Source organism: Larus michahellis, chromosome 4 (genome assembly GCF_964199755.1).
Source record: "Larus michahellis chromosome 4, bLarMic1.1, whole genome shotgun sequence".
NCBI lineage: Eukaryota > Metazoa > Chordata > Aves > Charadriiformes > Laridae > Larus > Larus michahellis.
In genome coordinates, this window is record NC_133899.1 from 83840975 (window position 1) to 83866792 (window position 25818).

The 25818-nt window shown below is 39.8% G+C and overlaps 1 protein-coding gene across 4 annotated transcripts in view; it reads left to right on the top strand.

Annotated features, from left to right (window-relative positions):
• Positions 1-25818, top strand: part of FAR1 (fatty acyl-CoA reductase 1) — a 43776-nt gene that overhangs the window by 2243 nt on the left and 15715 nt on the right. For 2 of the 4 annotated variants that reach the window (XM_074586108.1, XM_074586109.1), the window contains exons 2-8: positions 10903-11097; positions 14802-14977; positions 17680-17859; positions 23493-23670; positions 24730-24774; positions 24888-25015; positions 25594-25661. In XM_074586108.1, coding sequence (XP_074442209.1) covers positions 10909-11097; positions 14802-14977; positions 17680-17859; positions 23493-23670; positions 24730-24774; positions 24888-25015; positions 25594-25661 — 964 coding nt within the window. In that variant the 5' untranslated portion in view covers positions 10903-10908. The remainder of the gene's footprint in view (positions 1-10902; positions 11098-14801; positions 14978-17679; positions 17860-23492; positions 23671-24729; positions 24775-24887; positions 25016-25593; positions 25662-25818) is intronic. The other 2 variants (XM_074586110.1, XM_074586111.1) reach the window with 1 other exon arrangement.

Consider the following 25818-nt stretch of genomic DNA (forward strand, 5'->3'; position numbering starts at 1 on the left):
TGTTCAGTACAGTATGCCTGTTAATTGTCTGCAGGAAGCAGAGCTGCTGAGTAACCTGGAGCAAACAAATAAAAACTTCTGAAAAGGAACCAATATCATCAAAGCTTATACTTTGTAGGTGGAGGACTTACCTCATGTAATCCTTTAATGGTTGGGCATTGTTAGTAGCTTCGTGTACATCTATAGTGTTTCTCCCAGTTGCTAATTCTGAGCCTTGCAGTAATACAGTCTTCCAGCTATGCTTTATTTAGCCTCAGCACTTGTGAAGTTTGGAAGCTGCAAACAGTCCTAACAAATACTGTCTCTCTGAATAGACTAGGTATTCCTATTTGCTTTTTTCTTCGAGGTGTCTCCAACCTAGGGTTTATAGTGAGGCCCTTCTTATAAAACTGTTCTTCTTTGCCTTTGTTAAGCTTTTTCCAGACTTTCTCAAAGAATGTGTGACACCATTAGATTACTTTCCTCAGTTGGGTGTGATTAGAAAGACTATGCTTAGTAGATCTTGCTAAGCTGCCATTTGGTGTTGGTAGCTATATATTAGCTACATCATGCCAGCCTTCTCATGTCATTGTTCAGCTTGATGTTTGTAAATTGGTAGGGCTTCTTGTGCAGTAGGCATAATTGATAGATTGAAATAACACATCCATTAATGTAAATGGAACTTGAGGTTGGAGCCCTTAGCATCTACATGATCAGTATCAGCTAAAGGAGTGGAGTAAATACCTCTGTTCTTCTGAGGTATTCATGCATCCTGTTTAATTGGTGTTTGCTTTTATTTGTCCTGTTTGTAGGACAGGTAGGCAATCTGTTAGTATGACTTGCTTTAACTGTGTGTGTGTTAAGCTATTTTTAAAGATAAGAAAGCTGTGAAAATGGGCTTTTATTTTTTTTTTGACAGGGTTTTTTCTATGTGTATTGGAAAAAGGAAAGGTAAGCTTGTGTGGGTTTTTTTTAAAGAAGGTGATTGGGCTTCAAATACAACTTGATAGAGCAGTTGTCAAATAAATCAGTTATTTTTAGGTTGCAGAAGAATTATTGGGAATTTCTGCAGGAAATAAAGAGGAAGTATCTTTATCGATTTGCATTGGAAAGCCATTGAATTGCACCACATTAGTAAGTTACATTGTTTGCCTGCAGTTTTGGATGAAGAATTTTGAAACGGCTCACCTAAACATTAAGGAATTAAGTTCTTGTTACAGTTATGGAGGATTTGACTGTAGGACTGCAATGTAGAGTTCTAAAATCTTAGTTCTTTTTACAGCTGTTCAACAATCAGCTCACCAGCTGTGCGTATGCTTACTATGGGTGTCCTTTACTACAAAGGTACTAGAAGTTGGTATTTGGAACATGATCAAGGGCATTTGAGGTTTTTGTTATGGAAGTATTAGTTATTAGTATTAATTATGGAATTAGTACTAAACATTCATGTATCTGTCAAATAATGTATTAATTTTTTTATTATTTTTTTCCCTGTAAATCTTTCATAAACTACCTGAAACTCTTCAGTTGAGAAGAACTGAGAGGATCAGCAAGGTTCATAATTTTGGATTTTTTTTTTAATTGTAAAAGGTATTGGAAAGTATGGCAGGAGTCTGGAAGTGTTGATTCTTAGGACATCAAATACATCGTGTAATGTCTGCTATAAAATAAGACTCAAGCCTTCTAACTCCATAATAATTTAAAACAGGGGAGGAATAAGAGTTGTGGAGTTTTTTTGTTCTTGATGAAGCATTCTGATTGTAAATGCTTTGTTAATAAATTTAATCATACATGCCAAGGCAGTTCTAGTAAAGGATTAGCTCAGTTTATCTTGTCCTTCTGATGTTTTGAACAGAGTGTAATTGCAGAATACAGATATTCTATTGAATCATAGAATAGTAGGGTTGGAAGGGACCTCTGGAGATCATCTAGTCCAACCCCCTGCCAGAGCAGGGTCACCCAGAGCAGGTTGCACAAGAACGCGTCCAGGCAGGTTTTGAATGTCTTCAGTAATGGAGACTCCACCACCTCTCTGGGCAGCCTGTGCCAGTGCTCTGCCACCCTCAAAGGAAAGAAGTTCCTCCTCATGTTTAGGTGGAACTTCCTATGCTCAAGTTTGTGCCCATTACCTCTTGGCCTGTCCCCGGGCACCACTGAAAAGAGCCTGGCCCCATCCTCCTGACACCCACCCTCTAAGTATTTATAAGTGTTGATAAGATCCCCCCTCAGCTGTCTTTTTTCCATATGGAAGAGACCCAAATCCCTCAGCCTTTCTTCATAAGAGAGGTGTTCCAATCCCCTAATCATCTTTGTAGCTCTCTGCTGTACCCTCCCCAGCAGTTCCCTGTCCTTCTTGAACCGGGGAGCCCAGAACTGGACACAGTACTCCAGGTGTGGCCTCACCAAGGCAGAGTAGAGGGGGAGGATGACCTCCCTTGACCTGCTGGCCACACTCTTCTTGATGCAGCCCAGGATGCCATTGGCCTCTTGGCCACAAGGGCACATTGTTGGCTCATGGTCATCCCGTTGTCCACCAGGACTCCCAGGTCTCTTTCAGCTGAGCTGCTCTCCAGCAGGTCAGCCCCCAACCTGTACTGGTGCATGGGGTTATTCCTCCCCAGGGGCAGCACCCTGCGCTTGCCCTTGTTGAATTTCATAAGGTTCCTCTCTGCCCAACTCTCCAGCCTGTCCAGGTCTCTCCGTATGGCGGCACAGCCTTCTGGTGTGCCAGCCACTCCCCCCCCCGCCTCAAGTTTTGTATCATCAGCAAACTTGCTGAGGGTGCACTCTATCCCCTCATCCAGGTCATTAATGAATGTATTGAATAGGGCTGGACCCAGTACTGACCCCTGGGGAACACCACTTGTCACTGACCTCCAACTAGACTCTGTGCCCTAATCACGACCCTCTGAGCTCTGTCTGTCAACCAGTTGTCTATCTGTCCATTCATTTAACCCACTCTTCCTAAGCTTCCCCATGAGGATGCTGTGGGAGACCGTGTCAAATGCTTTGCTTAAGTCAAGGTAGACCACATCCACTGCCCTCCCCTCATCTATCCATCCAGTCATGCCATCATAGAAGGCTATCAGATCAGTCAGACATGATTTCCCCTTGGTGAATCCATGTTGAATCTGATCAATATGAGGAATGTGAATCTGGATTTTAATTACCTAGATTTATCTCTTAAGGGTGACACTAGACAAACTGATGATCCTCTTGCATGTTGTTTTCTGCCTCCCACCTCTTTCCCTCTACTTCGTTTTTGGCTTTCCCCTTCCAGCACAGTGGTAGCATCACAGTAACAACTGGAGCAGTAATCCTCCTCCTCCTGCTGCTGAGGCTTTTCCTAGTGATAACCTGGACTGGGTATCAACATACTTGTATGAAGGCTAAATCGATGCCTTTGGCTTATTTTTTTTAATGCAATGAATAGGAATTCAGTGATCTTGTAGCTTTAGCAGTTTATGTAGTAGTCAACGGTGAGTGTTACTCTGTTCGTCATGTTGTAGGTAGGTTCTTCAGACAGGTTTTGTTCTCCTTTCAGGGTTAACTCAAGAGTCACAATTTATTCAAAGTAAGAGCCATGATTTATACAACACCTTGATATACAGTGGGGCTTTACCTTGTAGTCCTTTCATAACCAAAAGCACAAGCAAGATTTCTAATGCGGATTTCTAACTAATTCAGATAAAATGATCTGGAGCTATGATCCTGTTCAGCAAATCTTGAATTTGCCTGCCTCTTGTTTTTTTAAAACTTGTTTGAAAGCTTTCTGGATATAAGTATTAACATGTTTTTACATGAACTGGAGATGGAGTGTAGTAAATGTTCTTATGTGGTATGTGCTTTATTGTAGTAACTTCATTTCTGAACTGATATATGCCTTCTGTGCAACCTGGAGAAATTAGGTTAATTATACCAGAAGAGATTTTTTTTTCCTTCGTGCACTTGAAGACTAAGCTCAAACAGTAAACAATTCAGAATAACATCAATTTACAGCCTAATTATAGAGGGATAGTAAAAACCTTTTACTTTGTTTTAATTCATTTTCAGAGGAGCGACTTGCTATAAAAGAAAAGTAATTACAGCAAATCAAGGGGACCGCTCTAGTACTTTGACTCAAAAAAATTACTCAAAAGTAATTTCGAAGTCATCTGGTACAGAATGTCCATGAATAGAAGCATAAGTGAATGGAAATTTGTAGTAAAATCAGAATTTTGACTGAAAGAAGGTGTGTGAACACATGCATAAGAAGTATTTGTGTAACCACATGCATTAAATGCCTCTAACGACAACGTTCTGCTGAGATCAACTGAACAGTGGCCCACGTTGAGGTCAGGTTCCCCTCAGTAAAACTAAAGGATTAGAAGAGGTTAAAGACCTCATGGTTTCAGGCACAGCCCTGACTTCAAAATATCTTGCTTTCACAAGGGTGTCTTCAAATGGCAAATGAAATAGTTTGTGGGTTGGGCTGAAATCTGCTAATAAATGATTGGGTGGTCATGGGTTAGTTGGTCCAAATTCAGTGTCTTCCTAAGGCAGCTGAGTGAATACTGTACTTGGTTTTTGTCACTGTTGTCCTAAAGGAGGTTACAGAACTACTGGAATGTCTGGTATCAATCTAGATTTTGGTATCAAAATGCTGTAGTGCTGTTAAATAGTTCATATGCAGTATTAGTTGTCTCACCTAAAACAACTTAATAATGCTCCTTACATTGAATGTATATACTGCCAGAGGCAGTATGATATCCAGGAGGAATGTAACTTGAGGAGCATACAGTCCAGAAAAATCTTCAAGTTTCTAGCATATTTCTGTGGTTGAGAATAGCGAGGAGCAGAATTGTTTTTTAAAAGCAAGTCTACTTTATTTGTGGGTATAAGGCTATCTATACACTTAGTTATGTAAACTTTGACCTGACTATATTAGTTACTCTAACTGGTATGGTGTTTCAATAGATAAATGATTTAAAGTGGACAAATCTGTTCATTGGTATTAGATTAGTCTCTTTGAACATCTTCAAGAGTGAAGAATATAACTAGTTTGAAGTGTCTATTGTTATTTTTCAGAAATTCTCTAATATAGTGAGTGTCAGCCACAAATTTGCCATAGTCCACGTACAGCTTTGGGTCTTCTGGTGGCATTTATACTGCAGTTGTGATGACTTAGGTATAATCTTTCAGATTGATTTGGTTTTGTTGCGTTTCACTCATTTGTAGAGATCATCAATAAAGACATGTAGGTACACATGGGAGAACTGACCCTGAATCTACTCCAGCTACTTTGTCTGGAAAGCGTGTAGGGAGATGCTTACTGTCTGGTATACTACCAGTCACAAGCCAAAGACTGGCTAGCTAATATTAAATTAATGGACCCATTTTGATAGTTCTTCAAAACTTAGTTGTTCTAATTAGCTTCCAAACCTGGCAATGTGTTTTCCAGCTACTGTAGATGTGTTAAATTGTCTTGGCAGCTAGTAAAGAAAATGACCTTGCAAAAAGTAGATAAAAATCTTGATGAAGTCTAAAACACAGATAAGCTTGTCTGTCTTCTAGCTGTGGGAAGAATCCCAAATCTTCCATGTGACTGTGAAGTATGCTTTAAGGTTAACTTACACCAAAAGCCGTTTATAACAGGAAATACTCTGTTCCATCATTTCAGCCTGTACTCATCTTCTAAAACGGTATCTTTCATAGATAAGGTTTCCCAATGGGTATAACCTTGGACCGTGAGGACAAACAAACTGTTATCCTTTGGTGATATGCTGGATAGGTATTGTCCAAATAGGGCAGATCACTGACCCTTGTGGTGGTTGAAAATGTGGACATTCTGCTGATAGCATTCATTGATTTACTTTTGTGGAAACAAGGCACCAAATAAAATGAGACATGATATCATGATATGACCCAGGCTTGTCTTTTTCGCAGTAACCTTATTTAGATTAGTTAAATATTACTTCCTTTGTTGCCTGAATCTATCCAATTTTGCCAGTTCCTAGATTTATTTTTTTTTTTTTGCTCACTGTAGTGTCCTTGCAATGTGGCAATTGAAGCTCCATATGAGGGACTTCTGTCATGATTTTTGTTTGGTGTGAATGCAAGCATGTGTGATGTTTAAATATATTTGGTACATTTAGATTTGATGTCTAGATGGACTTCATCTCCTGAATATACATTAAAAAAATGTTTCTTCCACCTTACTTTTAGACTTTTTTCTGTTGTACTGCTGCTAGTACTAGGCTCAAGCTGTTGGAGAGAAGGGGGAAATTAGTTTGTCAGGCTGTATTTTTGCAGAACTTTGTGACTTGTTACTGATGCTTGAGAGGTTGGGAAATACATGTTTTCTGTTTCCTGTGAGCGATAATCTCAATATGGTTGAATTTGGAGGGAGTATGTTGTTGACCTAATGTTTGCCAGTGATAAACTAGAAAACAGACAATTTAATGTCTAACAAGGACATACATGCACGCTCTTTCTAGTTGCTAGATTTAGCATTAAACATCCAGTGGAACTGCAGCAGGCTTTCCTGGCACTTGGAAAGCAAATCTTTAAGCGTCTTGATCTGTGTTTGGACAAATCTGAGAATTTATCTTTTTCCTGTTAAAAACAGAGTTGTCCTTGTTCTGAGAGTTAGAGACCTCTGTTTGAAGCAATGAGTTAAATATTGATGCGGTAGTTCTGAAAGCAAACAGAGCTGCTGTTGTTTGCTCCATAATAGCACTTGCTCAGCTTGGACACTAGAATTTTTTTACAAGATGGGGAATGTTGGCTAGGATCCGGAGTGTGGGGTGGTTTGATTTTTTTTTTTTCTGTTGGTTTTTATTGCTTTGCCGAAGTCCTTAGGAGCTCTTGATTTGTCAAAGCACTGCACCCTTCAAATAAGCAGCATCTTCAAAGTGTCACTGTCGGTTTAGCCCTGAACCTGTGAATTCAGAAGTATCCTGGCATCAGTTTCCCTGTAGCAGTTTAACAGAAGCTTCCTCTGCCAAAGGCTGCTTGTCCCCACAAGTCGTCTCGTAATTTTGATCATCCCCGTTCTAGAGCAAGAATCCTTTACAGAACTCTTACTAATCCTTTCAACTGTCAGATTTCTTTTTATTTTCTTGACTGTTATTAGCTCAAAAAAATACCTACAATACTATCTGGATTCAGATATTGCAAAGTGTGCATTAGACAATTTTGTGTTTGATAGGAGTTATCTTTCTGCATGTTTGAAGAGGTAAGTGTTAACAAGTCGTTGGAAAACTGGTGAAAATATATATTGCTGGTAAATAGCAGCTATTGCAAACATGCAAAAAGTTGCACTCTAAAACTAGGTAAAATGATTGCTGGCATTTAAATATCAACCTTAAAATGCAAAACTCGATTTTGCTATGTTGTCTTGCAGGGTAGGTTGGTTGGTTTTTTTTTTTTCTGGACCCACTCCAGCCTATTGTGTATTAAGAGGTCAAACTAAATTTCCATAGGGAACTAAATCTATTTCTTAACTGTGTTTTTGTTTTGTTTTTAAACACAGTTATAATGTAGTTCTTCAGTAATTTGCTGCCATAAAGAACTTGAAAAGGTAACACAGGTAATATGTCACACCCGTGTGATAAGTCCCTTCTGACCTTGAAATTAGGAGTTGCCAGCAATGCTGTGCTACCTGGTATGTGGAGATGCATTCTCAGAGAAGGCAGGGAAAAGTAGGTGGAGAATGGGAACATTCTTTCCCTTTCCTGCGGCTGAGATAACCGTTCTTTCTAGTAGGGCAAAACATAAGCTGCTGATTTCAGACTTTGTTTGTTCACACCTAAATTCCATACATGGTTTTTACCCTTAGTTCAAATTTGGTGCTTCTAGGCAGTTCCCTCACAATCCCAGTGTTTATTGCTGTAACTTTGGCAGCAACGTATACTTCTGTAAAAGTCACCAATTCTGTTTTCTAGCTGGAATCTTCTAAAGGAATGGAAGTAGAAGATAAACTTAGTGTGGAAAATTGTTATGAATAAAGTCTACCAGAGGCTACTTGTCAGAGAACAGGGTAAAGGGAAATGACGTTGAGAGTTTCTCAAAGGAAGTGTTTCTGTCAACCTTTCTGGAGGAAAGAAAAAAAAGTTAGCCTGCAAACATATAGGTGTTGCAGCCTCTCAATTGTGAATGTGAGTATTTATGTATGTTCATGGGTTTCTTTAACTGAACCCATTTCATCATTATACTTAATCATAGCTTTGGATCTGGATCTTTTGTAGGTCTGGTATTCTGTAAGAGTTTCAGGAGAATAATATAATTATTTTTTATCTGATACCAACCTCATACTCAAAGAAGTATGGTCAGAAAAAACTGAGGCAGGAAACTTCCAGAACTACTCTGGCTTCTAGTTTTCTTTACGTTGTATGACCCTAAATATTGTCAGAGTTCTCAGTTAGCTAAAAATTAGACCATAGCAACACAGATACTTCCACTGGCAGCATAACTTTTTTCATTGTTCCAGCTTTTAGAGCGAGGTCTTGGACTGTAGCCCACGTACTGGATGTTGCAGCAAGGTTGCTGTGTTCATGTAGTCAAAGACTGTCTCTGCCCATGTGAACAGGTTTGCAGACTGAGGAAGGGCAAGCAAGTACTAAAGTACTGTCATAGAGTCTTAAGGGGTAAAAAATATTAGTTATGCCTAGGCAGGTAGATTAGTAATGAGGTTGTGTAGGAACTGTAACAAAACTGAATCTTGGTGACAAAATTGGTACGTGAGTTTTCTCTTCCCTCTTTTTTGAAGGAACAGAAACTTTATCCTATATGTGAGAGCAAGCACGCGGATTTTTAGAGGGAAATGGAGTTGAATGGTGTATGCAAAGACCATGAAAACAAAAGTTATGGGGAGGACATACATGAATAGCAGAAGGCATTAATTGTGACTTCAAGAGCCACAGTGAAGACAATAGGCCTGTATCTTATCTTGAATGGGAAGAAATGACTCATATGCATGCTATATCTTGCTTTCCACACTTTATTGCAGGAGGTGTGCTCTGAAATTTGCATTAAAGTCTCTTAAGTATGTGGCAGAAGTGTTTTAACGTAAATAGCTTTTTCCTTCTGTCCATCTCCTTCAATCTCATCAACCTTCAAAGAAACAATTTTGGATGATGTACTGTGGCCAGTGGAAATGGTAGCGTGCTTGTTCTGTTCCAAACTTGCTATTGTGTCTTGTTATGAGTTTTCAGATGCTTCACTAATATATGCAGGAGCTAACCCTTTCAAAGAAGGGAGTCAAAATGAAATTTGGAGTGTTGGACAAAAAAATATAAGACTTTGTACCCAGACTCATGAAACTGGGAGTTGTGCAGGTGGTAACTCATTTCTGGCAAGTGATCATTTAGAGCTGGGTCAGAAGCTTCATTGTGATATGAGCATGTGAAAAGCACAGCACAATTGCTTTAATTATGAGAGGTACCTGAGATATAGACATGTATTCCAAAATTACTTACTTTTCAGGCAAAAAGTGCAAATTAAGGCAGTAGTTGTTCACTCCTATCTTAAAACAACTTGTGTGTGTTCCCTGATGAGTTCTTGCTTGTAGTAGCCTGCTGTTTCAGAAGAACTAAGCATATTTAGAAGTTGTGTTCCTTTATTCTTGGGTGGTAAGTAAAGAAAGGCTCTCATCCTATTCAGGGTTGTTAATTCTTCCTTGCTTAAGAAACACTCCATCTGTGTTCAAGGAAACTAATTTTCGTTGGGTTTTTTTAGTATCATGGTTTTATGGAATCTGTCTGTTTTGGTTGCAATGGTTTGTGTGTGGATCTGCTATAGGAGAATATATTAGACTTTCAGTACATCAGCTTATTTTTATAAGCTTAATTAGATTGGTAAAACATGATGCAATTGTATCCATATGCTACAGTCTTCTACAGTAGAAGGAAGCTGTTTAAGGGTTACAGTAAAGACATTGGTATATCAGGCTTACAGAATGGCTAGAAATCTGGCCTGAGGCACAGGTTAAGTTCTAAAGGTCATGGTCCAAAGACCACATTAGTGTGAGAAATAGCAATATGTTTGTCCTTGGAAAACGTTTAGTTTCCAGTATCTAGAATTAGGTGTAATTTCCAAGTCGTTAATTAACGGAGGGGAAAGAAAAAAAATAATAATTCTCATAGTTAACTTCCTAACTGAAGCAAAACCTGCAACACTTTTGAGCTTTGTGCTGGAATTGAGTAACAATCCCTTGCCCTTCATTTTATTAGGAGGTGTATTTGGCTAACTCAAATTTTTAATTTGTGTGAGGATTCTAGTAACTTATTTGAGGGGGGAACCCCAACAGACGTAACTGATGAAAAGATTGGAAACCTGTATCATCTGTGGAACTGTATAGGGTTTTTTGTAATCAGTATCAAACCAGCAGATCTCATACTAAGCAACTAACTGTACCTTCTCTCTAACCTAGAATAATTTGTAGGAAGGCTCAGCCTAACACTAACAGGGGACTCTGCTGATACAGGCAAAATACCAGGGCCAGCAGTTGGCAGATGCCTGGCTCTGTCTTCTGTCAATGTATTCAAAGTATCTACTTGCGATTATATTTTAATGATATGACCTTTAGTTTACATGGAACAGCCACTTAGAGTGGTAAAGGACCATGCACATAGAGGTAAAAATAGACTGAAGTTGAGCTATTTTGCTAGACTGAGTGTCTGATTCCTTAAGATACTGCTAACAGGGGCACTTTACAAGATGATCTGGGACGACTGTAGTGACCCTGTGGGACTCTCTTGAAGTGTGGTAAAAAAAGACATCTTTAAGTATTGGTTGTAGGTTTGGGAGAAAAAAAAAAGGCTGTTAAACATTTATTTCAGGTATGAGATAGAATGTTTGCATCTGTGCTGTTTGTTTATGTTTTCTGCAAATCTGAACTCCTAGAAGTTCTTTAATATACTTTTGTTTTAAACTTTTGTTAAGGTCATAATGGTTTCCATCCCTGAATACTATGAAGGAAAGAATGTCCTCCTGACAGGAGCTACAGGCTTCATGGGAAAAGTGCTTCTGGAGAAGCTGCTAAGATCTTGTCCTAATGTGAAAGCAGTGTATGTATTGGTAAGACACAAAGTGGGGCAGACACCTGAAGCACGAATAGAAGAAATTACCAGTGGTAAGGTATGTGTCATACGCTCACAAAGTACATTTTTGTCCTTCTTTAATGTTCCCGTTTCATTTTGAGAACAAGTTTGGTTTATCTAAAGCAAAATACTGTTGTTAAATGTCTTTTCATTCTAACAGAAACAGAAAATTCAAGACCTGGCAATGTTTCTATAGCTGGTTTTCAACCTGTTAGTCTCTAGCAAAGCCAGTAGTGGAAAATTATCCTGCATTTAATTTAGGAGGAGGATGTTCAGCTGTAATGCAGAAATGAAAAGTAAAACACCCAAGTTAAAACTTGTTAAGAGAATATATAATCAAGTGCAAGAAGCCATGTGGACTAGGAATTGTAAGATGGGATTGAGACCCTTCTTTAGATCTCAAGCAAGTAACTTTTTCTCCTTTTGCCTTATTTTCTTTGTTGTAGATGAGGCTTAGTGCTTCCTTTTTCTTGAATGCATTATTGGATCTACCAGTAAGCAAGAACATGTGATCTCAACAGGGTGTTTAAATGGTTTATGCTTGTAAACGGAACAGAAGTGTTTGTCTTAATAGAGTCTATTATGGATTTCTGTTAGTCGTACATATTACTATAGACCCGTGACAACAAAATATGTAATTATCAAAGTGTCTGTCTAAATGATTTTCTTTGCATGCTGGGTGGAATACTTTTCCTTCTAAAAAAACTTATTACCTTGATATTCTGGTGAGCTGGGATGAACGTTCTTAATACATGCAGTATCATCTATCAGAGTTGCCCATATCTCTACTACAGACTATCCCATTTATGATGAGAAGAATAAACAGGCAGGGGGGAGGTTTCTAAATTCTGAACTCTGCTAAAGCAGAGTTTGTTTATTTCTATCCAGGACTTTCTTTTGTGGGACGTGGGAGTTGGCAGTTTAATTTTTCAGGCTTAGGAAATACGTTGATGCAATGTAGTCTCTGCAAAATGTGTCCCTAGAAGGTGCTTATAGGAGATCAATAAGAAAGTATGAATTGATTTAGGCTAGGAGGGGTAAGTTCTTTAAAGTAAGACAATGAATTGCTATGACTCTGACTAGTGAAGATTACTAGTGAAGCAGGCATGAGGATGGCTGTGTCCTTAGTAAATTACCTTTTTTCAGCCATGTCAAAACTGTAGCTTGTTGCCCAAAGGCATCTGCTTGTAGTCCCATGCAATGTCATAAAACGCAACAGAATGAGTTACAGTGGGGTTCTGTCTTAAAAGTCTCAAATTCTGTCTACATAAAACTCTTCAGTTTGTCACTCCCTGAAACAAAGGAAAGATCTCCAGGCTAGATTGAGATGAGAATGGAAAAGCTTCTTGATCCCTTTTTTGCATACTCTACTACCCAAATAAATGAATATCTGGGCAATGAGGAGAATACCAGTAGTGTGGGCTGACTTAAACTTCAGTAAAACTTAAGCCTCAGTATAGCTTTTGGGAAACTCATGTGTTGTAAAAGGCTTTTAAAATTGAGTCCAAATCTTCTGCTTGTAGTCTATACCAACTCCTGCTGAGGTAACAGTGTTGATGTAAGCAGGACTACTGCTTGAGGTGGTCCTACATATTAGTCCCCAGAGTAAGAACATAAATAGATGGCGTTGTACGTCTGTGCAGAGATGCAGATAGGGCCAGATGCTTTTTCTCTCCTCGTCATGTGGTGAGACAAATTAGACTGAAATTGTATTTTTTAACTGGCATTAATGTAATCAAGATTCCTCCAAAAGACTGAAAAGTTTTAATAGGATCTGTTGTCTTAATGAGTCCATCCAAGGTGTGAAAAATCACTGGCAGGGCCCTTACAACTGGACAACTAAGTGTTCTACAGGTGCTTGGACATTCTGTTTCTTGAAGAGTTTAAAATCTGGACAGGTGAATGCGATAATTGAAATAAATTGGCCTGTGAACAGCCAAAAAATGTTGAGGTTTATACTTCCTTTGGACATCAGATATCTAATTCTTCTGTGATCTCCCATGTGCTGTAGGTGTTTGTTCTTGTTCCCCTTTGTACTGGTGTCAGTGCTAGTATGAGGTATGTAGGAATAATGTATGACTATGGGTGTAAAAAGGGGCAGAACAGATATAATGTACAAACTAAAAATACCAGACTGGTTCTTTAAGTGCTTATCCATGGGACTGCTTTTTTATTATAATGCATGCCATGCAATAATATGGAGGCAGTTCATTCTAACTGAAACCGGCAAGTTTATTTTCAAAATGAGAAAAGGCTTCCTGCCCTTAGGTAACCACTCTTTGCTGTACCTCTAAGAATTGCAGGGGCTTTAAATGGCAGCTTTGGTGCTTTAAGGTGAAACTTCATGTTTGGGAAATCAATTCAAGGCCTCTGTCCCTGGAGATGTCTCATAATCTCTCTATAGCATTACCACTTGTACTTTAGGTGGCCATGCAGCGAGCTGTATTAGCTCACAGTTGACCTGAAAAAGTAATTACAAAAAAAAGTATTTTCAGCCAGACCCCCAAGCTGGTATGGTCACACAGCCATAGGGCTACTTGCTATTGCCAGTGTAGGAGAAGCAATGCGAAAATAAAGTTAGGAGAGGGACCAATCTGGTAGCAGTACAAACTTAAAATGCCTTAAGAGCCATGAAACTGTACCTTTAGGTGGCTCAATTTATCGTTGAAAATTAACTTATTTTCATTCGGTAAGGAAATGTCTTAACTACTTGCATTTGGTATAACTGCATGCTTGGAAGTGGGGGAAGGTACTGCTGTGATTTTAATACATTTTAGTTGACTTGTGTTGAAGCAGTTGCTAGGATACTGGCCCCTGTACAATTAAGAAGAGGGGTCTGCTCTGGTGAAACTTTCAAGCGTGTTCTATTCCCACAGTACTAGTTTGGTCAGGAAAACCTGCATACTAATGAATGTAAGTAAGATGAGGCAAGAATTTTTATCTGTGTGTGTTAAGCCACATGGTTAGAACCCAGTTAATTGTGAGGAGAATATATGATGGAGTATAATACAGGTGAGATTTTTTCAGTGAGTATAGTTAAATACCGACTTGATCAGATGTTCTAACACAGTATGCAGCCTTTAACCCTGCCTTTTTTTCTTTTAACTAACTGGGGAAACAGTTTGTTTTTTTTTTTTTTTTTAATCTGGAAGTTCCACAAAACTGGCATAATTCCAGGATAGCATTTCTTAAATCACAGCAAGTTTTTAAAGCTTGATGAAAGCTTTGTAAACCTAAAAACCAGTATGACTTGTGCAAGTCTGCAAGAATTTGAATAGTTATATCAAGCTTGGGAAGTGAGCAGACCTTTCTCTTTCCTTCTGGTCAGAGAAAAGAGATTGCAGTATTTAGATTGCTACTTAAAATTTCTTTGAGTCTTGGTATCTAATAGAGACCATTCCTTCTTTCTTATGATATTGATAGAGCTCTGGTTTAAGAATAGGGATAAGTAGTAAAAAAAAAGTGTGAATTGAAGTCTTACTACCTTCTATACAATGCATGCAATACTGCTTTCACTGCGTGGGATAGTGTGCACAACTACATCACTGAATATGTTCATGGGAAGTCAGTAACATGTTGTAATATTCCTAATATTGTTCTAACTTACTGATGATCTTGAGAAATAAGGAGGTATAACTCTGTATAGGCAGAAAATGTGGGGGTTTTCTTCACTTAAATGAAACGTGTATCTTATCTTCACTGGCTTTTAGTTTGAAATTTTAGTCTTGTTTTTTTTAACAGCTCTTTGACAAGTTGAGAGATGAGCAACCAGACTTCAAAGCGAAAATAATAGTAATTACGAGTGACCTTACAAAGCCTGAACTGGACCTTAGTGAACCAATCAAGGAAGAACTTATAGAATGCACTAATATTATATTTCATTGTGCTGCTACAGTCAGATTCAATGAAACACTAAGGTGAGTCTAAAATTCTGTATACTCTGGTTTGGTAAATCAGTGGTACTCAAAGGGAGGGGGTAAATGAGGTGTCTGTGCAATCTTTCAAATGCTCAGCCCTGTCAGGCTACGTCATGTGTTCAGGTATTTGTGTGCTTGGTTAATTTCATAATGCCCCTTAAGGTAACAATCTTTTCCCCAAAACTTTTCTTAAGCTGTTGGGTTTTCATTTGTTCTACTTAGGAAGATGGAGGCATATTACTTAGACCTGCTTTGCCAGAGGTTAGAATTACGCTATTCAACATGGAAAAGTTAATATTTTTTTAAAGCTTTAGGCAAAAAGACAAATCTATTTGTCTTAAAAACTAAATAAATTATTCTTGTAGGTTTGCTATAGGCCCCTCAGGTTTTGTGTGGTGTTTTTTTGGTGGTGGTTGTTTGGTTCTTTTCTGTTGTGTGTTTCTTTTTTGTGATGTTTTGGGGTTTTTTTTGTTTTTAACTAAATCCCTGTGCCTGAATTTCAAACTCTTTCTGAAGGGAAGCTGTTGAAGAGACTAGGGAACATGTTGCTATTCCGAGTCTTCCGAACATCATATGTTGCTCTGATCTCTGGGGTGGGTAGGAAGGATATGAATAAACTGTAGCTATATGTACTGTGCTCGCTAGTAGTATTAGAGCTTTTTTCTCAGTGTGTAAAAGGGAACATAAAAATACTCCTTTAGCCTTCCTTGTTAGAAGGAGAATGCACGTTTTCAGAGGATGACTTTTTGGCAAAACTGTATGTAGGGGAAGTTCTAGCACTTGCTCTCTATCTGATGAACAAACAGGAGATCAAATACTGCTCAGCTTTCTCCATGTCTTCAGAGAGTCCTTCATTGAGAAGAATAGAGGTTTGCATTGGAGGGAGTAGGGAGAAGTAGATGCAGAGGAAGAAAGATGAAAACTCCCATGTTGTACGGAAAATATACTAAGGAAATACTAGAGAAAGGAGTACCATAAGCAAGAAAAGATTGTATTTGCTTTTTGGCAAAAACAATGACTGGATTTAGTGTTGAAATAATGGAATGAATATCCAATTTGGGTAAAGGACTTTCATGAATAGCTCTAATTTTTATGGGGGGAGAGAGGTAGTAAACTTTGAGACAAACCACTTCTCACCTCAGATTTTCTTTCAGTTGTTACAAAGGCTGGCACTAACTCTCTGAGAATGCTGTGCTGCCTGCTGAAATGTCATAAGGGAGCCTGTGTTTGTCACTGTTACATGGTCTTAAAATGTTAAGGAACTACCAACCTGACAAAAGCCCAGAGGGACTTTAAAACAATTTGGAAGGCCAGTGGAATGGAGTCTTGGTATAAAAAGCCTCTGCTTTTTGAACATTTCTTAGCTGCTCTGTCCTCAGCTCTTTCCTAACACATGTGCTGGAATGATTGGAGGAACCTTACAAATCTGAAGACCACCTAGAGCAGCCTTCGTCAGATATTTAACAGAAATAACTAATGTAAAGTTCAGAATACTTGGCTTGGGGCCAGTGATAGGAATAAAGTCAAGAAAACAAAATACTTGGGCTTATTTTGGAATTCTTGCTCATTTGTACTTCCTATACAGTTCTATATCTTAAAGTGATGCATACAGGTCCGATTAACTCCTGCCTCTGACTTTTGGAAAGAAGCATTGAAGACTGAGGAGAACAGTGTGGGTTTTTTAGAACAAAAACCAAATAAATAAATAAAACAAACCTAATTGGCAAAAAAAAGCCTCACCCACTAGTGTATTCAGAAGTAACGTTTTCCATTTATGTTAATTGCTTTGGGATAGCAATCCCCCTCTCCTGTCACCCCAGTGCTTCAGTAATAATGTGTGGTAAAGGAGTCTTAAACTTAGTGCTTATTTGAGGGGACTGAGTGTTCTTTTTTTTTTGTTAATGTAACACTTTATTGCAAAGACTTTGATAAAGCTTTATTTAGCTGTATTCTTGAAACTTAGTTGATCAGTCCATTGTGTACAAGAAAACTAGTGCCCATAGTAAATTTGATAGTGTGGAGAAAATATCCTAATTGTATAAAAATCATAGTAGTCAGTAAGCTGTGTTCTGGTGGGAATTGTAGAGATGTACCTACTTTCCTACAGTGTTGTTAAGGACTCTATTTTAATGAGAAGCAGAGAAGTTGGAGGATGAAAGTGTGGTTCTTGATGGTTCCCCCTTTTTTTTCCTTCCTTTGTGTAATCCTGTTGTGCTATTGAGCCTTGTGCTCTCCTACAAGAAGAGGCTGGTCTCCGACTCTTAAGCCTCCCTTCTGAGTTGTTGACCTAACTCAACTTGAACTAGGAAGTTCAGAGATACATTTCATGTGGCAGCTACGTGTTGTGTTGCATTATTTCCTTCACATTATGAAAAACGTAGGATTGGGATTTAGTTTGAGGAGATCAAAGGTATGGTTAATTTCCCACTCTAATAATGGAGCATGGGGATGGCAATAAGGACAGGGTAAAACTTGGGAAACTTATCCTGAACACTGGGAGATGTTCTAGATTAAAACTGCAGCGTATTGGTGTTAGGAGAAAGTTAGGACACTGTCCGTACAGCTTTTCTGGGGGTGTGTGGACCATTTAGGAATACTTTATGTACCCATCACTGAGGCTTTTAAGAGTGAATTGACTAGTTATTTCTTCTTGCTTGTTTTTGTCGTGCTTTCTGCTAATCAAATTTCTGTTTAATCAACAGAGATGCTGTTCAGTTGAACGTGATTGCTACACAACAGCTCCTCTTCTTGGCACAGCGAATGAAGAATCTGGAAGTCTTCGTGCACGTTTCAACTGCCTTTGCATATTGCAATCGAAAACAGATTGAGGAAATAGTTTATCCACCTCCTGTTGATCCCAAGAAACTGATAGATTCTCTCGAGTATGTGTTATGTTTTATGAAGCTACTTCAGTAATCTGTAACCACTTCCTAGTAATGAAGTACCAAAAAATGGTTAGGAACCTGAAAGATGAAGAAATTAGCTTATGCTGTCCTGTGAGTCTGACAGCATGGCTGACACTTCCCTGTTTTGTAAAGGAGATGGGCTAGGTGTGGAGTCATACTGAAGGAGAGGGATGTTCATACCTACTCATGATGCTTCCTATATGCTGAGAGTGGCAGGTTTTGAGCTGTATGATGACCTGAATTGGAAGCTATTGAAAACAAAAAAAGGTGTGCTGTTACAAGTGTGCTAGCTCTGGTGTTGTGAAGGAAAGGGATAAAACCAGTATAGTGCCCTTCAACAGCAGCCTCCACTACATCCACCTAAAAGCCATTGCTATCAGACTGAGATACTGAAATACTACTTACCTGCTCAGAAGCACAACTGTAGAATTAGTTCTGTTAAGTATTCAGAGACCGCAGACGTTAAAAATCTGTTTTCTGTAGCTTTTTAGTCTTTAATTAGGTTTTTAACTGAGGGGAGGAAACTAAAAATAACAAATTAAAAAGTAAAATGTTTTCTTTAACTTGTTATTATAGATAGAAGAGCACTAACATTAAGAACAAATGAACTACTACCTAGAATGTATGTTGAACCAACCTTTTTTTATAATGTTGACTTACATACACTTTCAAATGAGAAACTCGGAAGTAGTCATATTTTTGCATATCTTTGCTTTTCACAAGCAGGATAAATAGAACTTAAACTGCTTGGTTTGGGCTTGGACAGCCATCTATATTTTAGAGCTCATGGGAATGAGGGAAGGCTTTTGTAAACCTATACAAGAGTGATCTCTCTAGTCAACAGCTGACTGAGAGACATAGAAACAGATTTGTTTCTATGACTTAAACTAGAAACGAAGGAGGAAGGGGATAAAACCAGGCCCACTAGTAATGAGCCTAGGGATAAAGGGCCAAGGATGGGGGTGAAACCGGTAGCCCAGTTCAAGTGCATCTACACAAATGCATGTAGCGTGGGCAACAAACGGGATGAGCTGGAAGCTGTTGTGCAGCAGGCACAATGATGTAGTTGCCATCACGGAAACGTGGTGGGATGACTGTCACGACTAGAATGCTGCGATGAATGGCTATAAGCTCTTCAGAAGGGATAGGCAAGGAAGGAGAGGCAGGGGTGTGGCTCTGTACATTAGGGAATGTTTTGATTGCACAGAGCTAGATTCCAGTGATGATAAAGTCGAGTGTTTATGGGTAAGGATGAAGGGGAAGGGAAACAAGGGAGATCTTGTGCTGGGAGTATGCTATAGACCACCCGACCAGGATGAGGACACAGATGAAGTATTGTATAAGCGGCTGGCTGAAGTCTTGCAATTGCCAGCCCTTGTTCTGGTTGGGGACTTCAACCTGCCGGGTATCTACTGGAAATATAACACAGCAGAGAGCAGGCAGGCTAGGAGTGCATGGCAGATAACTTCCTGACAAAACTGGTAGGTGAGCCTACCAGGAGAAGTGCCTTGCTAGACCTACTGTTCACAAACAGAGAAGGACGAGTGGGAGATGTGGTGGTCGGAGGTCGTCTTGGGTTTAGTGATCATGAAATGGTCAAGTTTTCAATTCATAGTGATGTAAGGAGGGGGTTAGCAAAACCTCCACCTTGGACTTTTGGAGGGTGGACTTTGGCTTGTTCAGGACACTGCTTGAGGGAGTCCCTTGGGAGATAGTCCTGAAGGGCAAAGGGGTCCAGGAAGGCTGGACGCTCTTCAAGAAGGAAATCTTAAAGGAAAAGGCCCAGGAGCAGGCTGTCCCCAAGTGTCGCAAGTCTAAAGGGCAGGGAAAATGGCCAGTCTGGGTGAATAAGGAACTTCTGATGGGTCTTAGGAATAAAAGGAAGGTTTACCACCTTTGGAAGAAGGGACAGGCAACTCAGGAGGAGTACAGAGATCTCGTTAGGTTATACAGAGAGAAAATTAGGAAGGCAAAAGCCCAGCTAGAGCTCAACTTGGCCACTAACATTAAGGACAACAAAAAAAGCTTCTATAAATACATCAACAAAGAGAGCCAGGGAGAATCTCCATCCCTTACTGGATGCAGGGGGGAAAGCTGCAATCAAGGACGAGGAGAAGGCTGAGGTACTTAATGCCTTCTTTGCCTCTGTCTTCAATAGTCAGACGAGCTATCCCCAGGGTGTTCAGCCTCCTGAGATGGAAGATAAGGATGGAGAGCAGAACAACCCACCTATAATCCAGGAGGAAGTAGTCAATGATCTGCTTCTGCACCTAGACGCACATAAGTCTATGGGGCCGGATGTGATTCACCCAAGAGTACTCAGGGAGCTGGCAGGAGAGCTCACCAAGCCTCTCTCCATCACTTATCAACAATCCTGGTCAGCAGGGGAGGTACCAGATGACTGGAGGGTGGCTAATGTGGCGCCCATCTACGGGAAGGGTCGGAAGGAGGATCCGGGGAACTACAGGCCTGTCAGCCTGACCTCGGTACCAGGGAAGATCATGGAGAGGATCATCTTGAGGGAGCTCTCACGGCAAGTGCAGGGCAGCCAAGGGATCAGGGCCAGCCAGCATGGCTTTAGGAAAGGGAGGTCCTGCTTAACCAACCTGATCTCTTTCTCTGACCATGTGACCCGCCTTCTGGATGCAGGGAAGGCTGTGGACGTTCTCTATCTGGACTTTGGTAAGGCCTCTGACACCGTCCCCCACAGCATTCTCCTGGAGAAGCTGGCGAATCATGGCATAGACAAGTGTACTCTTTGCTGGGTTAAAAACTGGCTGGATGGCCGTGCCCAGAGAGTTGTGATTAATGGGGTGAAATCCTCTTGGCGGGCGGTCACCAGTGGTGTCCCTCAGGGCTCAGTTTTGGGGCCGGTTTTGTTCAGTATCTTTATCAATGATCTGGATGAGGGGATGGAGTGCACCCTCAGTAAGTTTGCAGACGACACCAAACTAGGTGGGAGTGTTGATCTGCTTGAGGGTAGGAAGGCTCTACAGAGGGACCTGGACAGGCTGGATTGATGGGCCAAGGCCAACTGTATGAGGTTCAATAAGGCCAAGTGCCGGGTCCTGCATTTCTGTCACAACAACCCCAAGCAGCGCTACAGTCTTGGGGAAGAGTGGCTGGAAAGCTGCCTGGCAGAAAAGGACCTGGGGGTGCTGGTGGACGGCCAGCTTAACAGGAGCCAGCAGTGTGCCCAGGCGGCCAAGAAGGGCAACAGCATTCTGGCTTGTATCAGGAACAGCGTGGCCAGCAGGAGCAGGGAAGTGATCGTGCCTCTGTACTGGGCACTGGTGAGGCCTCACCTCGAGTGCTGTGTTCAGTTCTGGGCCCCTCTGTACAAGGGGGACACTGAAGTGCTGGAGCGTGTCCAGAGGAGAGCTACCAGGCTGGTGAGGGGTCTGGTGACCAGGTCATATGAGGAGAGGCTGAGGGAGCTGGGCATGTTTAGCTTGGAGAAGAGGAGGCTGAGGGGAGACCTCATTGCCCTCTACAACTACCTGAAAGGAGGCTGGAGAGAGGTGGGTGTTGGCCTCTTCTCCCAGGTGAATAATGACAGGACCAGAGGAAATGGTCTGAAACTGCGGCAGGGGAAGTTTAGATTAGATATTAGGAAGAATTACTTTACTGAAAGAGTGGTCAGGCACTGGAACAGCCTGCCCAGGGAGGGGGTTGAGTCACCACTCGTGGATGTACTTAAAAGATATGTAGATGTGGTGCTTAGGGGCATGATTTAGTGGTGGAATTGGGAGTGTTAGGTTAATGGTTGGACATTACAACAATGGTTGGTGTGTGTATGGTTGGACTCGATGATGTCAAAGGTCATTTCCAGCCATGAAGATTCTATTCTATGATTCTAGGTTTGTGTTCCTTTCTGGGCTTTTCTACTCCTCTTCCCCCCACACTTCGTATCACGGTGGAAGTCTGACGTGCATCAGCTTTGATTGTAACAGAACATTGGTGAATAACAATATTGTCTAAATTCCATTTATGTGGCTAAAATGTTGGGTGGCTGAGGCAAATAAAATCCAAGTCCTGTTTTGAAGTGGAAAACACCAAAGTAGCAGTAGTTCAAGAGGCATGCTTCTGTGCTATGACTGAAGGTTATTACAAGTTTAAATACAAACTGCTGAATGAATTGGGAAGCAAGATGAAATTGCAAGACTTAACTAAATTAAGGGGAGAAACACGGTGCCACAGCTTGCTTCAGAGGTGGTGTGTGATTGCGTAACACCACAAAAGTGGAGGGTGATGCCTGTAATGTGGCTGGGACTCCTCTGCAGTGGCATCACTTTCTAGGTGACTTAATACTGACTGAGGAGAAGCCAGTCAGTCCCAAGGACTACCCTGTTGTGCCTGCACTTCATGTTTGAAAACTTAGTTGGTAGCATTAGGATTATTGTAAAGGAATGTAATACTTGCACTATAGTTGGTATGTAATAAATTAATTACTTGAGCAAAAAAAGTAAATAGTAGTATGCTTATTTCAGTGGATACTGAATGTGCAACCCTCCTCTCTTTTACTGAGAAACTTGCTTTCATTTCAGTCTGTATCCTCTCTTCTTCAAAGGAGAAAAAAAAATCATGCTACCTTTAAGAACAAAAGAAAAAAGAAGATTTAATTTTTAACGAAGTTCATAAATTTACTTACTTTCTACAGTACACTGTATAAAATAGTTCCAAAACGCTTTTGGCACTGGGCATATGTTCTGGTGAAAGATATTATTCCTTGGCATTTACTTTCAAATGCGTAGGTTTTATGGTTTAATTTGAAACAGAATGAGTATGAAGTCATTATAAACAATCTTCTGTAAGTTGGTGGTAATGTCCTTAAACCAGCCTAGCTACACTGCTGCTGTAGAATCTCAAATATAACATTCATCCTCAAGATCCTGTTTCAGAAGGGTTCTACGTATGCAGTTGACACCTTGACTTAAATAGTAGTGTTCATAATCAAAATGAGTAGTAGGCAGGCTCTATTAAACTTGATTTTTCTGGCCTCTGGATTGGCCTTCAGTTTAAATAAGAAAAAACCCCTAACTCGTATATTTTGATGAATTGTATTTGAAGAGGCTACGTGGTTTTAAAGTTAAGCGTGATATAAGGTGTCAATAGACGCTAATTGTTTGATATGCAAATGCATATGGAAATGTTTTACAACTTCCATCTGTTTAAAGTAGAAAGAAGTATGTGACATGCTAACTTCTGTGGAAGTTGATGTTAAAGTCTAAAAAATCAAGCTGAGGTTTGAAGTGTACTAGTTCAATGTTAGATACTAGGGTTGTTGCAGAAACATGGAGTACAGAAGTGAGATTTAATTATTGCCTGAATTTCTCCACAGAATTTCCTGTTCCTCTGTGCTCATGCAGCTTTCTAGGGGAATGCTAGGACTTTGGTGGTTTTAGTGTGTTTTTTTCTTGATGATTTTTTTTTTTGCCTTGGATGGTGTTTTGAAGAAGAGATTGGATTTTAATTTTACTTTCCAAAGTATTTTTGATTTATCTGGCTATCCTTTTTACATACTGCTTTTGCGCGTGCACACTCCTCAACCCCCACCCCCCCAGTGAAGCAGCATGTAGTAATTTACACCTCTTATTTTGTTTTTTTAGGTGGATGGATGATGGCCTAGTGAATGATATTACTCCTAAACTGATAGGCGACAGACCTAATACTTACATATATACAAAAGCCTTAGCTGAATATGTAGTACAACAAGAAGGTGCGAAATTAAACACAGCCATTATAAGGCCATCTATTGTTGGTGCTAGCTGGAAGGATCCTTTTCCTGTAAGTCATTGAGTTTTCACCTGACCATCTTGCCTGTAAACTATAGTACATACTGACAGCCTGTCTATCTAGTGACCTTTGTAGAGGAAAATCTGTTAGACTATGAAGTTGTGGCTTGGTTGCTTCTGGATAACAACTCGTAATACAAAAGTCTAATACAGTGTTCTTGTGCGTCAAATTTAGAGGTAAATTACTTTTAATCATAGAACAATACACTTGTGTCACAATGAGAGATATTATCTCACGCATGAAACTGTCAGCTTTTTGCATCATGAGTCTGTGTATCTTCATTTGTTTTTTCCCCTCTTCAAGATGCTTTGGTATGTCAGTAGGTGACTAAGAAAACTGGGGACTGCAGGACATAATGATGTTTGTGCTCCACTTTTAGTCAAACCCTGTGAACTTTGCAGGGGATGGCACAAATTCTGTGTACAGTATAGTATATTGATATATAGCATATATGCTTCCTCCTGTGTGGGAGAGTGGTGTTGGAATAGCTTTTACAGTTTAAGATTGAATGTATCTCGAGCCCTTAAAATCCATATAATTACTTTGCATACCTCTTTGAGTATGTACAATGTACCTGTCAAACCAATAATTATATAGTATCTAAATACTGTCACTAAAGTTGAGCAAGAATCTCTTCTACTTGAAAATAAAAAAATAATAATAGCAAAGCTACTTCTCTGCCTTCTATGAGCTCCTAGAAGCTAGTCTGACAATACTTGTAAACTGGAACACTTTCAGCATAAATATATTTTTACAGACCATGCCCTGCAATCTTCTTATTCACTAAGAAATAAACAAGCTCGCCTCTCGCTTTGAAGGAACAGTGAATCTACAGGGAGGGCTCTTGTTTGAGTCATAGCAACTTGTTACATCACCATATCTTGCTATGCAAGAACTTCATTTAGAGACATGGAAATTAATGTCTTTCTCCTCTATATTCTCTTTTCCCTCCATCCCTTACCCTTGTAGAAGCTTCTCAGATTTTCACTTGAAACTGCTGACTTCAATATACTCTAACCAAATCCTTTCCCTCCCCCTTGTTCATAATAGGGATGGATTGATAACTTCAATGGACCTAGTGGTCTCTTCATTGCTGTAAGTAATGAATATACTTAAATTTTTTCCTCCTTTTGGAAGGCAGGAAAGTTTCACATGTTTTACTGGTGGCTCTTCTGTCTCTTTTTTTTGTTTTTGTTTTGTTCTTTAAGGCAGGAAAAGGAATTCTTCGAACAATGAGAGCTTCCAACAATGCAGTAGCAGATCTTGTTCCAGTAGATGTTGTTGTCAATGCAACACTGGCTGCAGCCTGGTATTCTGGAGTTAATAGGTATAACAGGTGACAATAGACAGTACTGCATATTTTGAAATTATATTGTGCATTTTAATAAATCAGTCTTCTGTTGAACTTCTACTGAGGGACACTGTTTAGTGGTAACTTGGCAGTGCTAGGTTAACAGTTGGAGTTGATGATCTTAAAGGTCTCTTCCAACCAAAACAATTCTATGATTCTACTCAGTGTCCTGCTACTCCCCCAGGACAAAGGAATCTAAGGTTATAACAGCATTAGTCCCTCAAAGTTTAACTTAACTTTCTTAGACCAAAGAGGAAGACATCATCCACTGATACTGTTGTACAGGCTATGCCTGAAACCTACTTGCTGGGTTGTCTTGTAATCAATACAATCTACGGTAATGTAGGTGACACCTTCTCTGGAAGAAAAGAAATATGATAGTTAAAGAAGGAGAAAAATACTGGAAGATGATATAGAAAGCAAAAAAATCTTAGTGTGAGACTGATGGTTTTTGCTCCATGTAAATGATGCTGTCGAGGGAAAAGATACCTTTGGGTATGTCTTTTGTCTGTGTTTTTTAAAAGGTTGTTTATCTTCTAACTTGTTGTCTTTTTTCCCTGCAGACCAAGAAAGATCATGGTATATAACTGTACAACAGGTGGCACCAATCCTTTCCACTGGGGTGAAGTTGGTATGCCAAGTTTCTTTTTTTCATAAACTCTGTTAGAAAAATAAGGTCAAGTAATAAAAGCACAGGCTATAATCAGTGGTCCTATTTCATTTTTATTGTTGAAATTAGTATAATAGCCATACATACCTCTCAATTTTGCAGTGTATTGTGCTTTCTC